At 48.9% G+C, this 18,583-nt stretch overlaps 1 protein-coding gene across 4 annotated transcripts in view; it reads left to right on the plus strand.

The window, feature by feature from the left end:
- The first annotated feature begins 2,490 nt into the window (after positions 1-2,490).
- The window catches only part of LOC135902020 (neuroligin-4, X-linked-like), a 101,101-nt gene continuing 85,008 nt past the window's right edge, over positions 2,491-18,583 (plus strand). For all 4 annotated transcript variants that reach the window (XM_070531730.1, XM_065431937.2, XM_070531729.1 and 1 more), the window contains exon 1: positions 2,491-3,261. In XM_070531730.1, the coding sequence (XP_070387831.1) occupies positions 2,763-3,261 (499 nt within the window). In that variant the 5' untranslated portion in view covers positions 2,491-2,762. The remainder of the gene's footprint in view (positions 3,262-18,583) is intronic.

The following is an 18,583-nucleotide window of genomic DNA, read 5'->3' on the forward strand; positions in this document are numbered from 1 at the left end:
GACTCGCGTTTCACGCGACCTCCTTCAGTTTTCGTTATGTGTTCACGGTCTGATTGGCCCACGTAGACCGTTCGTTCTGGCGCGTTGTTAGTTGCAGGACGGCGTGCACATTTCGCGCTAAAAGATCACTGGAAAAAAAAAATAAAGGAAGGGAGAGGGAGAGAGCACGTTACAAAGGCACGGATTACGGAGTGAGCGTGTGAAGTAGAAAGCTAAGTGCATCGCGTCGCCAGAGCATTAGTTGGACGCGCCAAATGGATTGCGAGATAGGCAAGTCGGCGCTCCTGTCTATCTTCCTCCGCGGCCTTTGCACAAGCGTCCTCGCAGAGAAATTATACACTAATAGACAGCATTAAGGCACTGATAACGGGTAGAAGGGGCTTGGCAGGTTGCAGCTTTAGATGAGCTGTATAGCGCTTTGCGATGGTTTAGTGTGCGTCGCGGGGGGGAAAAAAAATAAAGAGAAAGGGATCCAGATACAAACGGAGTGCTGCAATGCACAGCCTGGGACTGCGGTTGAGCTTGTTTTATCTTCGTTCATGTACTAAACCTGCAGCTGGAACGTTTCTTCAAAACCCGTGATCTCTCTTTCTCTCTCTTTCTGCTGTAGAACAGACTGGCACACTTTCAGTAATGCGCGAAGTGCGCGCATTAGCGAAGCAATGTTGCGAGTACCGCCGATGCGAAAAAGTTACTAATTTATGACGCAGCGTATTATGTATGAGCATGTTGCATTCCACCATCGACGCACCTTCGTACTAACGACATGGAAAGGCAGTGCCTAATTAAGAAACTCGCAGACTGCTCTATACGCGGCCGGGTGAACTGAAATTCTGGTTCTGATGCGCATTGTGACGTGCGCGCAGTACAAACCGTTTTGCGTAGAAAATGGGCTTTCATGCAAGGCACAGAAACAATGGAATTCAATACAACTCACAGTTCAGTCCGTCAGTGCAAAGGATAGCAAAAGACGTGTCAATGCTGTTAAGGACGGGGTAAGAGAGCTTAACAGAGCTCATTATGGGATTTCTTTCTTTCTTTGCACGACTACGGACGGAAAACCGCTTTCATCAGTTTGGATCTCTGCATAACTCGGCACTCAAAAAATCACTCAAGCGAGCTGAGTGATGTTGAAGCTGAGCTGTGAAGTTGAGCTGTGTTGCCAGCAGTCCACGGTGATTGTCAGCTGATTTTTGAAGATTTTGCGTGCATAGAGGGCAACGTATAGCGAAATAAAAAAAAAATAAAGAAGTAGAAAGGAGAAAAGTCCACTTAACAGTTTAATATACGAATGGTACACTTGCATCGTGGGCACGGAGTGGCGTTCAGAACAGTGGCATTTATTTTAACGGCTGTGCCAATTGAGCATTTTCGTTTTTTTTTGTTTCAGGATAAAATACGGCAGTCAGTTTGTTCAGCGATAATACTCGCTTTTATGGGCTGTTCGTTTGCGGATTAAAACCGCGTGATCATTTGTTTGATCATTAGAACACGACTACGGTCAAGCCCTTCGACCCATGATAAAGGACTTTTTTCCACAATCCATGTGCACATCGCAGAAGCAATGGTACACGTGTGCTGTCGGCCAGCCGCTGCGCCGCTTGCGACACATGGCAGGAACAAGCAATTTTTCTTGTTTCAATCACGCCTCTACTTGTTCTTCTCACAGAGCTGTAAGTAGTCCTCTGCAAGAGCGCTATGGTTGCAACATCGGCCAGCGCAATAGCGCGCTGTAGTCGTGGGTGGCGCTGTGGTCAGCTTTATTGGTGGCAACATCAATGTAGAGAATTAAATACGTCCTAACAGCCGTGCAGCATGTAGAAGGGGGTCGCTGATCATGCTGAGGAACAGTGGGTTATTCGCAGCGTCACTCAGTGTGTTATCTGCTGCACTTTATTACTGCAAGTGTCGAATCACATAAACGCGAAATTGGTGGTATGGTGAGCGTATATGTTTCAGACCGTAAAGAAATGACTCAACTAGAGGACATCTCGAATAATTTGGTAAGGGTCCGTTTTTCCACTATTCCGTTATCTTAATTTAGTCTTTACCTCAGCCTTATGAATGCGACGGTCCGCAAGTTGTTTAGGCTGAACAGAAAAGCAAAAAGAACAGCCTGAGGTCATTGATGTAATAAGTTAGGCTCTTGATAGAGAAGTGATCTCGAGATCGGTCTCGGGCTACGCCTGGGGACGCTGAAGGATATACTGGCGAGGATATACTGGACGCCGCGCGGCAAAGCCGGCGGCGCGTTTGCTGCATCCCCGGCGCACCTGGTTATCTCCCGTCCTCCTTTCACCCTTCCGCTCGCCTCGTCCATCTCGGCCCCGACAGCGCCGAGGATTCCGCTTTCCTCAGTGAAGACGTCTCCTCCCAGCATGCAGCGCCGTCATCCCCTCCCCTTCTCTGCGCCCTCCCTACCCTCCCGTGTTGTGAAAACACCGGCAGCAGCAGCAGCAGAGGGGCGAACGAGCCGCGGCTCGGAGGGGCGACCGTGGGTGTGCGCGCCGGCGGCGACGACCGAGACCGCTCGATGGACCGCGCAGGCGCGCTGCTACCTACCGAAAAAAAAAAAAAAAGCGGGTCGGGCGCCTCCTGGCGCCGGCTGGTAGCAGCAGCAGCGACGACCGCGGAGGCTGCAAGCAGCAGCATCAAGCGGCCATGGTTCCCAGGCTGCGGCGATCGTGGTCGTCGACGACGACGGCGACAACCGTGATGGCGGGCGGCAGCATCGCAAGTTTGGTCTTCGTGTTTCGCGCGCGATGAAGACGGCGGCGACGACGGGTGGCTGGCGGCCGGCCGCCTTGTGTGTGCTCCTGCTCGCGCTGGCCGCCGGGGCCGAGTTCACGCGCCTCAGCTCGCGCACGGTGACGACCAAGTACGGCGCGCTCAAGGGCTACATCGAGACGCCCGTGCCGCCCGCGCCGCCCGGGACGCAGCAGCAGGGCCAGCAGTCCTCCCGCCAGCAGCAGCACCAGCAACTTCAGCCCGTCGAGGTGTTCCTGGGCGTGCCGTACGCGGCACCTCCGACGGGGGCCATGCGCTTCATGCCCCCGGTGTCGCCGGCCCACTGGAGCGGCGTGCGCATGGCCGACCGCCTGGCGCCCGTGTGCCCGCAGCGGCTGCCCGACATCGGCTCCGAGAGCGAGGCCGTCAAGCGCATGCCCCTGGGCAGGCTCGAGTACCTGCGCCGCCTGCTGCCGCACCTGCAGCGGCACAGCGAGGACTGCCTCTACCTCAACATCTACACGCCGGCCATCGGTCAGTTTTATAGTGTGTGTTGCGCCCGCATGCTGCTGTACGTAGACGCCAGCCGTCCCTTTTCTTCCTGGCTTTCCTCTCTCGGTTGCGCGCCACCGACCCCCGCGCGCGCGCTCCGTTGAGGTGACGGGCAGATGGATCTCCCACTCCGCGCACCCGCAGAGAAACGGGGTCGCATGAAAAGAGACGCTGGCTCGCGGCGCGTAGCACTAGCTAGGTCGGTCGGCTTGTTTCGGCTTCGCTTCTTTTATCAGTGCCCAGGAACGTGAAGTACGAGTGCTTATGTGTGCTCAAGGCGTTCAGCTAAGCAGTGATATTGCGTAGCTCTTGTAAAACTGTAATAGTAGCGGTAGAGTGATCATTGCTGGAAAAGATGGGATTTGGAAAGGAAAAGGAGACAGGGTCAAAATGTCGCACGTTCAGCTTCACGGAAGTAGTTCGCGCGGCGACGCGAGCATGCGGCTGCTCGGGTATGAGACGGCAATGTGCTCCTAATTCTGCTGGTATTTTGTGAAAAAGAAAGAAAAACGGTATTTCGGAAGCTCTGTAATATCTGACAAAAATCACGTTCTCTTTGTACGCTTTCGTCTGATAGATACGTCATTACTCTAGCGCGGGGCTCACACTGCTGTAGTTTGACAAGGGATTGTTTTACTCAGTGTCACGGTCTGGACCCTCTGGTGTCGAACCATCCTTTGTCCAGAACGTGCCGTTTGGCCCGTTCTATACGGTTTTACACGAGTCCATTCCCGGGGGTGCTTTTCACCAGTAATTTGTCCTCGGTCTTACTCTTCCACATGTGTGTATGTGTATGTGTGTGTGTGTGTGTGTGTGTGTGTGTGTGTGTGTGTGTGTGTGTGTGTGTGTGTGTGTGTGTGTGTGTGTGTGTGTGTGTGAGAGAGAGAGAGAGAGAGAGAGAGAGAGAGAGAGAGAGAGAGAGAGAGAGAGAGAGTCTCGCGCGCGCCTTCCAACTGCCTTGTGTAAGCCGGCCGACCTCAGAACAAGTTTCACGAGTACAACTTTATAATTAACAATGTCCAGGATGTCTAATGTCGTTCGCTGTGTTCGTGACCGACACGGTGAAGATATGTGATTCTAACGACTTGATTGGCTGCTGAGATGGTGCACTGAGCGGAATGATATATCTACGCCAAATATCGGACGTACTAGGCTGTTAGCTCAGTGTAGTGCTTAGAGGCCGTCTGGTGCAGCAGGCCGGCTAAGAGCGAACAATCTCACTGCCTCTTAATAGCTCTGATCCCAGCTAGCTTCGTCGTTGCAAACGAGTGTGAATTCGTGCTTCTTGTCAGGCATGCATGCATTATTAGTACATTAGAGGTCGGCTTCGTTCGAGGAACAACGTTTTTGGCGTCAAACAATTTGCCCTTTAAAAGTGCAGCGGCACTTGACACCGGCACACCTTAGGATTGACCAGCGAGGGTTCCAAAGATGAAAGCACATTGACATTGCTACCTTTTCAACGAGAAGGAATAAAGAGAAAGGGAGCGAAGGAAAAGTTGTGAGGTTGATTAGGATTCCCTGCATTGGGAGATAGGAAAGCAGGCACCAGAGCGCGAGGCGTAAGAGAACGCACCAACAAGATCAGAAACCCAAGGGAAGCAGACACTCCCGCGCGCTGATTGCCTTTCCGTAAGGCCTGGCGCTTTTCTGGTTGACGTCGTTCAGAAATCGAGGAGACAAATCAATGCAAGAGCACCTCATCCCTCTTCTTTCTTATCGTCAGAAAAATAAACATAAGAACAAAGCAAAACCGATGACTCCCTCCCGCATCTGCGATTGACGGAGGTATTGGAAGAGAGTACCCAGAGAAACACGCAGTAAGCGCTCATACTTTAAAGAAAAATATACCCGATTCCGTAGCGAGGAGTCGACAAGAGCGATATTTTGAAAGCTGTTACAGCAGCAAAGCACCTTAAACGGAATATAAATCAGAAAGAGTGGACGAGAGAGCGAGAGAAGAGGAACAGAAACTGCCTCGAAAAGCCCGCAGGCTTCGTCGACACTGGCTTTTTGCCATCCACCCATTCTTCGCTGTTACGGCGTTGCGAGATTTTCTTGCAGGCTGGCGTATACCATCTCGACTCCGTGGAGTCGTTTCGCGTATCGACTAGCCTCCGCCAGTCTAACTGCGCTCAAAGTCGGGCGCTGGTAAACCGCGATTGCTCTGCCGAGGACAATGCGAGAAAAGAGCTGAACAAACAAGGCGTGGGGGGCGTTGCGCGGAAAGAAGAGGCGGGGGGGAGTCCTTTTTGTTCTGCCGCCGGTCCCGACCGGGTTCAGGCCGTGCGCGGCACGGAATCCGTATAAGCGCCGCCGAAGCTTCGTTCGAACGCTGCCTTTCCGCGCCTCATTTGCATGAGCCGCGCAAGTCGCTCGTCCTCCTGGCGCTGATTAAAAAGAAATACGCGCTGAAGGGGGGGGGGGGGGGGCGAGCGCTGAAGTGTGTTCGAAATAGAAGCCACTGCTAATCGAATGCGGGGCAATACGCGACGCGAGTGGGACTCGTATAATTGTCGACGGGTCCTTCCTCTTCCCGCTGCTTTTATTTATCGAACGATCGATGGGTGCCGAGATGAGGGCGCCCATTCTTCGGATTGAAACGGGGGCTCCCCTTACTCGTTTCCTGTCTGCGGTGCGCTTGGGCGTTTTGTTTGCGCCGCGAAAGAGTGTTTCGCATGCTCAGTAAATTACACCGTCGTAAACGGAGACAGCGTTAAGACACAGTGTAAGAGGCGGTATTCATTCTTCAACGGCGAACTTAGTAGCTGTTGTAAGCGCTAAAGCCATTCGGGCTCTTTGTATACTGTCCGCTTTGCGCAAGTTCCACGTTAACCGTTTAGAGAACGAGCATGAGATTCACGTTAGAGACTTATAGCGCGTGACATAAAACGCCGCAACCATTTCTTTGAAGGGTAACTCGAAGATAAATAGATGTCGCACTTCTCCACCAATAGACTGCACTTTTATGACTGTACATAAGGAAAGTGATATCGCTTGTCGTAATAGTATTTGGGGCTTGCCTAGCTAGTATAAACCGTTCTTATCGTAGGATCGATCTACAAGGTGATCCATACGCCGCTCGTAGGTTCACTTTTGCCTAAAGGGTTTTAGGTCGTACTGCACGCGTTGCAGCAACTGTTGCTGGGTCATATTATGCGACATCCGTGGCACATGTGGCGCTGCAATGCCATGAGTGATTAGGGTAAATGGTCATCTCGGATGTCTGCAACTGTATGCAAGTGTATGAGTTCCAGTATCCCGCCTTAAACCGGACCTGTCCAAAGAATGTAGTAGCGAAGGGGAAGCAGACAATGACGCAGAGAGCTTAACGAACAAGTGAAAAGAAACCGATGAGGGTGACCTGCTAGAGCGTCAAATAGTAAACACAAAAATGTAGTCGCAATATCCACCTCCTAGCGTAGCCGACACAGAGGCAGTGGGATGATAAAAATGGCAATGGCAGAAGTGTCAGACAGACAGACAGACAGACGGACGGACGGACGGACGGACGGACGGACGGACAGACAGATAGACAAACAGACACGGACAAACAGACACGGACAGACAGACAGACACGGACAAACAGGCACGGACAGACAGACAGACAGACAGACAGACAGACAGACAGACAGACAGACAGACAGACAGACAGACAGACAGACAGACAGACAGACAGACAGACAGACAGACAGACAGACAGACAGACAGACATACAGACGGATATACAGACATACACAGACAGACAGACATGCAGACGGACATACAGACAGACCCGGACAGAGAGACGGACACGGACAGACAGACAGACGGACGGACATACAGACAGACACAGACAGACAGACAGACAGACAGACAGACAGACAGACAGACAGACAGACAGACAGACAGACAGACAGACAGACAGAAACGGATATACAGACAGACACAGACAGACACAGACAGACATACAGACAGACAGACAGACGGACATGCAGACGGACGGACAGACAGGCAGACAGACAGACAGACAGACAGACAGACAGACAGACAGACAGACAGACAGACAGACAGACAGACAGACAGACAGACATAGAGACGGATATACAGACAGGCATACAGACAGACAGACGGACATGCAGACGGATATAGAGACAGACACGGACAGAGAGACGGACACGGACACACAGACAGACGGACGGACAGACGGACATACAGACAGACACGGACAAACAGATAGATGGACGGACATACAGACAGAAACGGACATACAGACAGAAACGGACAGACAGACAGACAGACAGACAGACAGGCAGACAGACAGACAGACAGACAGACAGACAGACAGACAGACAGACAGACAGACAGGCAGACAGACAGACAGACAGACAGACAGACAGACAGACAGACAGACAGACAGACGGACGGACATGGACAAACAGATAGATGGACGGACATACAGACAGACAGACAGACAGACAGACAGACAGACAGACAGACAGACAGACAGACAGACAGACAGACAGACAGACAGACAGACAGACAGACAGACAGACAGAAGGATAGATTTATAGATAAGCTTTGCCTGAATTTATGCATGTATACTGCAGGCGCGCATTTTCCGCACCAGTCAACGCGTGTGAGAGAGATATGCTGGAAAGATGACTTAGATGCGAAGGCAGTGCCTACTCAAATACTAAGCTGAAATGCATATTATCGAACGTAGAAATGGTTGTGGATTCGATATTGACTCAATGTAAAACAATCCTCTTAATTAAAAGTTCAACGTCCATGGCTGTGTTTGGTGCTACTGCGCTGCTTTAATTCATCCTTCCTCGTGGCTGCTCAGTGGCCATTCGTATTTAATTATTAGTTATTTAACTAATTACGTACTTTAGAGGGCTTGCGTGGAACAAATGTGACTGTAAGAAATTGAGAGACACTTGGGTCCTGCATTGAACGTGCACCCTTAAACCTGAGATGACGATGATGATGACGTGCAGCGCGAAAACACAAGACTTTTGAAGAATGTAGATGCACGGCAGAGTCACACTAGCAATTGAAGTTTTTCTGAGAAACAACAACAACAACAACAACAACAACAACAACAACAACAACAACAACAACAACAACAACAACAACAACAACAACAACAACAACAACAACATTAAGACACAAATAAAAGACGCATTCGGAAGAATCACGCTCAATGAGGCGTCCAACAGAAAAAGAAAACACGCTGGAAACCACATCATAGTCGAACGGTCACACAATGAAGGAAGGTAGGCCACACCGTATATTTATCACAGAAAAAAAAAAGATCATTAACTGTCATTTGCTTGTCCATTTGCACCGGCAGTGCGGTAATGTTTGGACTTCGCCTCAATGCGTGCAATCGGGCACCTTTAGTTCGACAAAATAGCTCTGCTGCACGCGTATATTCATTCTTCTGTGATGTATTTCCTTGCGCCAGGAATAACCGCGGTCAGCTTCGATATCACCATTTTTTTTTCTATTATGACCAAGGGTGCGTGTTCGCACAGCTTCGCGTATGTGCGAACTTCAGTTTTAACTCGTGATTGTTTGGTGCTCGCGTGACGCCTGGCGTTGAATAACGCGGTTAGCCCATTAGGCCAACCGCTGATACACCGCGAGACGAAACTTCAACCGGAGGTGCACCCTGGGGCGGTCCTGTATATATCTTGTCTTTCGCAACGTCTCTCCGGAATTCGGATGCGTCGATCGCATGCGCGCAGTTGCGGCTTCGAAATACAACGCGCTTCCCAGCGGTGATGTTCCTTTCACATCGCTCGCGTTTTGCATTTGTGACGCGTGTCACGGAAACTCCTGCGCCATCGCGAGCATGTCCCGGAAAGAGAGGACACGCCGAGGAAGTGAATTCTAACTCCCCCCCCCCCCCCCCACCCTTTCCTTCCGCTCCTTCGCTCGCTTCCACGTCGCGTCCTATAGCGATCGAGGAAACTTCCGGCGGCAGAAGCGCCCGCGTAACGCCCCATACATCGCATCCCACTCCCGCGTGGAATTCGCGAGAGTTCAGACTCGTGTCCGTCCGTGCCGAGGCCCAGACTACGCACGCAGCCCCCCCCCCCCTCCCCCCGCCCCCTCTCCCGCTCGCCTGCCGCCCTCGGATCAATTTTGAGCCACCGATAAAGCTCGTCCGTCGAGGTGAACGGGAATGACCTACTTTAAATGGACAGGGAAAATTAGTTCGGCCTTTGCGCCTTCTCGGCAGCGCTTCTAGCTACGGTCACGCGTTGGTTTTGTTTCGCGGGTCGAGGGCACTGAAAAGTAGGATACAGCGCTCACCGCATGCCGCACGCGAGTAATGAACAAGGAGAAGAACAACTGCAAGCCACACTGGTGTCATATGTCACTGTATAGTCGATAACAAGCGGCGTTGAGGTAAGAGCCACAGAGCTAAATTTCTGACTCGGCGCAAGGACGCACATAGGGAATTGGTTGCTGTGGAAAAAGAACACAAGGTGAATATGTGACGTAATAGAGTGTTTTAAACGCTGCGAAAGGCCATCATATGGTTTTTATATCGTTGTGAGTTGTATTTAGATGCTACTTTGCTACTAATTCACTGCTACGTGACAATATTCACTGATATATGTTTCATCATCGGCGTTTTCTTTCTTTCTTTCTTTTACTAAGCAGTGAACGTCAGTGGTCCGCTGAGCTCTAAGCACCCCGAAGTATTGGAAACTGCTTATGTCTAAAACGTCCCAAGGTATTGATCAATGCGCCGCGCGTTACCACATGGTATGGTATTGAGAAAGCGCGCCAGACCTCGCACCAATAACGCACCCACCACATGGCAATGGGTGGCAGCGCCGTCCAGCTCCGACTTGACGGACCTGCTCAACCTGGTCAACCGAGCGAGACTGGCAGCTAAGGCCGCTGGACTCCCGGACTGAGGAGACCACCCATTGCAGAGCGCAGGAGCTACCTATGCTCGCGCTCTATTTTGCATAAAGTTTATTCTCTCTCTTTCTCTCTCTCTCTACCCCGAAGTATTAAAACCACGTCTGCGGATTACGGGTCTTCGCACATTTTACTGTAACATGACTCAAAGAGGATGAATTGGTTTTCCTGAAATAGTGGTGAATATAAAGCCAGTTTTTCGCCTACTCATTATCAGTGGCGGCAGACATCAATAGGCGTACGATAATCATTGATTAGCTAATCAGTTTACGAAGATTCACTTTTCAATTCATTACTTGGGAAGTGTGATTAAATTGCGCATTTGAAGCAGGTCATGGCTGAAGGCAAGTCTACCTAATTTGAATGCTGAGATTACACTTATGAGGCATTCCTCCCCAAACGTGCGGAGATGCATTTGTTTGGTATTCCACTGTTTCTTACTTCTTATTTTCCTTTTTTTTTTCTCCACAACGCCTGCCTTCCTTGCGTGCTGCGGAACAAAAACTATGTGAGACACCAATGTATTTCGTGGCGTATTTTGGGGGCGAAAATCTCTAGACTGCTGCTACGAGTTTCAAATCGCCCTGTAACCGGACACGCCTCAAGCACTGTTTGGTGCAGTATCACGTGCTGCACGGCTCGGAAGCCGCATGCGGGCTTGCGTCCTGTTACGCCGCGCTACACGCGTCATCTTGTTCATTCGTACCACGCTAATGACGACACACTGAACGCACGCGTATATTTTTGTTTTTTGTTGTTGTTTTTTAACCTTTCCCGAAAGGAGTTGCTCGGGTGGATCAATTTCCCGTCATAGGTAGCGGTACAAAGTAAGGAAGCTTTAAGAAAGAGGGAGAATATAAAAAAGATGTATACAAGAATGCCAGAATGAAAAAGTATGTATATCATACCTGATTGACTCAAGCGGGCTATAGGTGGCTATTTGTCACCGCCCATTTTCAGAAGGGATGCCAATACATCAACATCATCATCATGTGGGCAAGTCTTGCTATGCTATATGCATGCCCTGCAGCCAACACTCCTCCTCCCTTTACACTTCCGCAATATCAGCATCTCCTTTAATCTAATTAACCGGAAGTGCCCTAGTCAGTTAGGTATTATCATCAGTTAATAATTGATTAGAACACATCTACTGACGTCCACCGCCTTTAATAGCGCCCTTCTTCGCCCCTTAAAGAAAAAAAGAGCATCAAAGCACCGCTTTGAAGATAACTGAACCTTCGCTGAAACAGGCGGTGTGTTTCGCTTCATGGCGCGTTCGTCGAGAGCCTTCCGCTCGTTAAGGTGGTATTACTAGAAAACGAAAAGCGTTTAGTGGAATAGGTGAGCGAAGGCCAGCAACACACCCCTGGACAGCCACGTCCCCCGAGGCGTTCGATTATAATTGTGCCGCTATGCTCGAGTCGATAATTCTGCCTCGTTTTGTCTTCTATGCCACACACCTATATGTGTTCCATCTTTCTTTCTTTCTCTCTCTCTCTCTCTCTCTGGATTTCATTTTTTTTCCGCATCAAGCGCCCTGAATTCGCTCATGTACGCTTCTCTTGGTACTCGATTGGTGCTAAAACGATTAATTGCGTAGAGTCACGACAGCGCCCCATCGCGGCATTTGTACGCCGTTATAAATACATGAAGAATGATCGCGAGACGTCAGCAGCCGTGGACGCTTGTTCAGTACGTGCAGTCTTGAATGCACGCTAGTTTGAGAGAAGAAACACAACGGCGCTTTCTAGCACACGACGCTTTTTTTGTGTGTGTGTCGTACCGCCATGCACCCTTTCCTCCCTCGCTTGCTTCCTTCTTTATTTCTGTCCTCGCTTCTTCTCTTCCTTGCTTTCTTATACGTTCCGTCCTGCCTTCACTCTTCCACAAGCCGCAACTACTGTGTTCCTAATGATGCGACTTCTGTACTGCTTCCAGTAGCTGTTGTACGGCCCGCTGCTTCGGCCGGTTTCAGAGCTTAAGCGCGCGAGAACATTATATGCTGGAAAACACGTTAGAAAAAAGCAAGACCATCATCCCACAAAAGCTGTGCTGCTAAATGGTGTTTGCCAACACTTCCTGCCTCGGACCCCATTTAATGCCTCGCGCAAGGCGGACACCTGAATTATTCCGCGCAAGGGCCGTAAGCGCCAGGTGTTCCCTGGTGGCGATTCCTGCCAAGGATTGGCCTGGACCAGTGCTGCGTAGCTTCGGCGGTGTGAGGAGAACCGGCGCACTCAGGCGTGACGACAGCTGAATGCAGATTGCCCGTACGGATACGATCTTTCATCATCATCATCATCATCATCATCATCATCATGACGGCTACGCCCACTGCAGGGAAAAGGCCTCTCCCATAGTTCTCCAACTTCCCCGGTCATGTGCTAATTGTGGCCATGTTGTCCCTGCAAACTTCTTAATCTCATCCGTCCACCTAGCTTTCTGCCGCATCCTGCTACGCTTCCCTTCTCTTGGAATCCATTCCGTAACCCTTAATGACCATCGGTTATCTTCCCTCCTCATTACATGCCCTGCCCATGCCCATTTCTTTTTCTTGATTTAAACTAAGATGTCATTAACTCGCATTTGTTCCCTCACCCAATCTGCTCTCTTCTTATCACACCCCTTAACGTTACACACATCATTCTTCTTTCCATAGCTCGTTGTGTTGTCCTCAATTTTAGGAGAAGCCGCGATTTAGGAGCCACTAAATGGGAATATTAGTTCACGCTGTGTAGTCAAAGTGCACTCCTGAGAACTTGCATTGTGTACTTTGCGACTGCAACCGCTGCCTGTCATAAAGACAATCTCTGAAGGCAGCAGTAGACTTTCAGCGTGACCGAAGCTTGTAACTGCGGAACACTGTAGGCGCCTTGGAAAAGCAACCGCCTGTGCGTTGCGCATTGCGAAAGCGCTGCTGGTGTTTCCAAGTTACGCTCGCCTTAATGAAACTGTGTTACCAGCTTTAGTGTCTACATGCGTATCTTTGGGTATGTGTGCTGTCTGCGTGTGTCTGTGGGTGATTGCTGTGTATGTCATAATTATCACCCAGTACCTGGAGTAATATGCCAGGCGATAAGTTAGGCTAGCGCCTCCGGCTTATCATCAAAATCACCACGATTATCGCGGCACGAGGCTTGGTAAGCCAGAACAGGCGCGAAAATGAAAGTTGGGTGACGACACCAACTTAAAGTTCTCGTAGCTGCTTTCCACGTTGTCATTGATTTTGGCAGCGTCTACTTCTGCTTATACACTTAATTGTTAATCGTATAAACAATAGCTGCATTGCATTCCAAGGAAACGAAAGACTCAACCCAGAAAATTTCAATAACTTTCGCTGCACGCAACCCCCCCCCCCCCCCCCCCCCCCCCTAAAAGAAAAGAAAGAAAACTCCGAAATTTGGGACGTCGAATTGACGTATAAACGCGGAGGCTTTGGCGCGATCATCAAACCGTGTTTTTGGCGCTGTTTTAAATATGAATGATCCGTACCAACTAGCTCGCACCCAAACCCTTCTGAGTCATCAAACCAAGAACTTCGGCCCTCCGTAAGCGACGTTACGCGGATGCTTTATATCTATGAACGATTGCAGCGTGCTGAAAATCTCAAGCACATAATAGCCGGCGAACTCAATGCAGAAGTTCTAAAGAAATTGCGGAGCTCCAGGGTGCGGGTTGCAGTAACAATGATATACCTCGCACAACCCCAGAAAAACTAGCTGTATGTGAATCGTGGTTTCTCTTTTCTTTTCCTTGTCTCAGCAGTGTGTAGAACAGAGGTTTCATGTATACACTATCCTTTGTCACAAACACCACTTAAAGACGCAACAATCTAACGACTATATAGATGACTATGCAAGGTTTTGGGACGCATATGGAGGGTCAGCTTCCTGCCTTTAACGGGGCTCACCCAACACGCTCTGCGCATGCGTCGCGAATCAGGCGAATTTAATAAAAGGACACGTACAATACTCAGTCCACGAGTGTATCGCTCTTAATTACTCGGGGAGGGGGGGGGGGAGGCTGACTAATTGTTTTTGACGAGTGCTGCGTAAATAGTACGCGGACGCAGCGCTGATTTCAACAGCCGTGTTGCACCACTATAGGCCCCCCGGACACCGGTGGCATCGCAGTTGCTGCAACAGACACGTCAAAGAGCGTGACGGAGACCGATCGAGACAAAGGGTTCACAGGCAGATGGAAGCTTGAAGTGATCGATAGTGGGCGAACAAGGGATGCGTCAGCACTGAGCAAACATTTCGACAAGATAACTTGTCATCGAAGCAGACATGACCCATTGTCGAAACATTGGCTCGAGGCTGGAGCGTCCCTTGTTGGTCTGCCGTCGATCACAATATCTTCCATGTAATGTGCCGAAGAGCTGCAGTAAATAAAGAACGAAGTGTTAGAACAGACATCGACGAGGCGACTTCAGACACATTCGATCGAGCCGAAAGCCCTCAATAGCTATCGCCCATAAGAAACATAGAGAGAAAGCAAAAACAAAACAAAGCGATTTGGAAGAGAAAGGAACGTGGGGTGCAGCCCGAAGTAAAATGGGAACAGAGAGATTACTGCTATAGGATTTGTGAAACGGGTCTCTCGCCCTGTTGCAGTTACGGTCTTCTAGATAAGGTTGGCCAGGGCGGCCCGAGAACCGGGTGAACAGCCAGAAAATAACCCCCCCCCCCCCCCTATGTCATTATCTTTCTTGCTACTCGGGGGAACGGTGTAGGGCGATGATAGTTGGGTCAGAACGCTGAAAAGCTCCGAGCAATCTCCTTAGTTTGACCCGACAAGTTAAACTTCCGTCACGGATGTTTCCTTCCGGAAGAGAGAGCGAGAGAGAGAGAGACAAAAACATGCCGTAATCTAGGAAGAGGTTGTACTTTTCACGGGGACAATCCGGTTGCTGTATCTGAGAAGATCCTATCCCGTCCGCGCCCGGTTTAAACGAACCAGCTTCGACGTAGCTGCAGGCTTTGCCTTCTGAGGTTAGCGGAGCAAAACACGTGGTATATAGTTTAACCGACCCGTTGCTTCCCTCCCGGTTGGCCTCAATGTCTTCTCATTAAGCAGCTAATAAGCGCGCGTCTTGACTATGCAACGCCGTCGATCGATATTACAGACCTCCCTTAATCGCACCGTATATTCCCCGAACAGGTTAGTTTTTTATTCATGCCTATATGCACGCTTTGCCGCCGTGGTGGAACGCTGGTTCCCGAGACGAAGGCCTCGTTCGGCATTAAAGCCGTACGTATACAGCACCGGCTCCTAACGTAGTGACGCACGCACCTATTTATTCCTTTAATACACTGCTTACACTATGCGTGTATTAACGCTGTCGTGCGACGTGCTCCAGCTTATCGAGATGGGCACATATATCTCGTAAGCTTGCTGTCTTTAGCCGTTAATTAGCACACGCGTCACGAAACAGAGAGCGTCGCTCACATCGCCGCAATGTTCCAAGTTTACGGTTTCAAGTAATTTTCACGAGAATGTAGCGCAAACTCCGGCCAATAAGTGGCGCTGTTGTTGGGTCAGTCTTATTCGAGACAGAGCTTGGCAAATGGCCAAACCAAGAGCGGGAATATAGTGAGCTTCTAAGTGCAATTACGACAGAAGTATGGAAAGAGAAGCAACGTGGCTCGTTGGAACGGAAAAAAGAAATCGAAAAGCTGGTGGGACTGGGAAATACGAGAAGCGATCGCCGAACGACAGAAAATATCATGAGAGCACAGACAGGCAAAAAAGCGCAGTTGCCGCGTGAGGAAGTAGCCAGAAAGTGAGAAATATACCGGGAGAAAGAATTTATGGTACAAGTACTCGTTCAAGCAAAGGCAAAAGGTGAAAGAGAACGTTGGCTGTCAGAAATACGGAAGAAAAAGAAGGCCGTACCTAGAATATTTTGCAACGACATAAACTTATTAGGCAGTAAGTCTGGAACAATGCAACATCATATCCTAGACGAATATGGAAACAAAGTGGAAGGAGACGTGGTATTACATCGAGAAAGTAACAGCCGAATCTTTTCAAGGCAATGACGAGGTTGTATTTGACTAAAGAAAGGCACGTGAAAGGGAACCAGATGGAAGAGGAGCTGGTTCTGACAGATTTCAACTGGAAGAACGCCGAAGAGAAAATTCCTAAGCGCACACCCACAGGGCTAGACAAGGTTCCTCTTAGGCTGATTAATGAACTAGGAACAAAAAGTAAGGAGGCTCTGTTAAAAGCAGTAGAAAAAAACCTGAAAAAATAGGCGAATACCAGACAGTTAGCGATAAAGTAGAATTAATTTAATTTATAAAGGTAAAGGGGAAAAGATAGAATTCACTCATATAGGCTGTTGACCATTACATCGGTAGTATACATGTTAGCAATGTAGGCGATTAAATTAAAGCTGAAAGCATGGGCAGAGAATAATTACATATTGGGAGAACTTAGGAATAGCTTCAGAATCGCTAGGCATCTGGATCATAACTTATTTGTCCTTACTCAGTGTATTGAAATATCCAGAGAAGAAAGCTGACCGCTATATGTGGCTTTTCTAGACGTTACCGAAGCCTATGACAACGTAAACCGCAACATATTGTGGGATATTCTGGAAGGGAAAGGCATAGGCAACAACTGTATACAACTTTTGAGCTAGAATCACGTAGAGCATACAGTCCGCGTTGAGTGGGAAAGGATGAGGAGCGAGGCACAAGTTGATGTCGACAAGGGACTGAGACAGGGGTGCCCTCTGTTTCCGCTGCTGTTTATGATGCACATGGTGAGGATGGAGAGGGCGCTAGAAAGAAGTAATATCGGGTTTAATCTCTCATACAAACATGCGGGTACAGTAATAGAACAGCAGCTTCCAGGTTTGTTTTACAAGCACGAGATTGTGTTGCTAGCTAACAAGCGAAGCGGTGTGCAACGTCTGGCTAATATCTGTGGACAGGAAGGCGAGAACTTAGGTCTCAAATTTAACGTTAAAAAATCAGGTGGTATGGTATTCAGTGAAAATAGTAGACAGGCAACGTCAATAAAGGGACAAGAAATACCTCCGTTAAAAGAATAGAAATACCTTGGTATATGGATAAAAGAAGACAATAGATATATAGAACCACAGGAAAAAACAATAACAGCAAAGGGGAAGAGAAATGCGGCCATAATGAAACACAGAACGATGTGTGGATAAAATAAGTACGAGATGCTCCGGGGTATGTGGAAAGGCGTAATGGTTCCAGGACTTACATTTGGAAATGTGGTCGTTTGCTTGAAATCAGGGGTACAATCAATGGCAAGCAAAGGTCAGTGGGACGCCTCCCATTGGGCGCTCATGGGAAGACTACAAATGAAGTTGTGCAGGGTGATATGGGCTGGACAAATTTTGAAGTGAGGGAAGCGTAGAGAAAAATTGATTATGAAGAACGACTGAGGAATATGGAAGAAAGTAAATGGGCTGGGAGAGTGTTCAGACGTTTGTACAGGAAGAACACTGATCGCCAGTGGAGGAAAAGAACTAGGAAGCTTACCAGCAAGTATGCGACCGGTATAGTGGGCAACATGGCAACAAAGAAAGTCAAGCGGAAAGTCAGAGAGGCTGATATAATCTCATGGGTGGCGGCAGTGGAAAAGAAACCTGCTATGAGCAACTACTTAAGAGGAAAAAACGAAATCTGGAAAGAAACAATTTATGGTAACTCAAGGGGAAGCTCTTTACTTTTCGAAGCGAGATCAGGATGCCTTAGAACACGCACTTAGAAAAAAAGAGGCAACAAGGAAGAAGAAGCATTTGCTTTCTGCGGTAAAGCTAGGGAAACGATGGAGCATGTCTTATTAGAATGTGAAGATATCTGCCCATCGGTCGATTTAGGAATCACTGGCCTCCTTGAAGCCCTTGGGTTCAGTGAGAGCAGGGGGAAAGCGAACATGTCCGCAATAGGGATGTAAGAGGCGATCGGAAGATTGGCGGAAGTAGGGAAACGACAAACAAAGGAGGCGCACAAAGACAAATTTTCTAATAGGGGTTTAAAAAGTTTGGGGATGGGAATTCTTCGTGGTTTCCCTTTTTTAAAGATAGGTAGGACATTAGGGAATATAATAACAAGAGGTCGGTGGCGCAACCCACCGGCCCGTTCCAAAGGAGATGCACATAGCATCCATCCATCCTATATTTGCGTAGCGAGAAATTAGGTTAGTTGGTGTTCGTTCATCTTGCAACGCGTCGAACACGAGGGAGTATAACAACAACAACAATAACAATAATAATAATAATAATAATAATAATAATAATAATAATAATAATAATAATAATAATAATAATAATAAAACATATGGAAACACATATACAATGGGCAGGAAAAGAAACGGGGAGGGAGCAGGCTGAAAA

The sequence above is a fragment of the Dermacentor albipictus genome, chromosome 1 (assembly GCF_038994185.2).
Source record: "Dermacentor albipictus isolate Rhodes 1998 colony chromosome 1, USDA_Dalb.pri_finalv2, whole genome shotgun sequence".
NCBI classification, from domain to species: Eukaryota; Metazoa; Arthropoda; class Arachnida; order Ixodida; family Ixodidae; genus Dermacentor; species Dermacentor albipictus.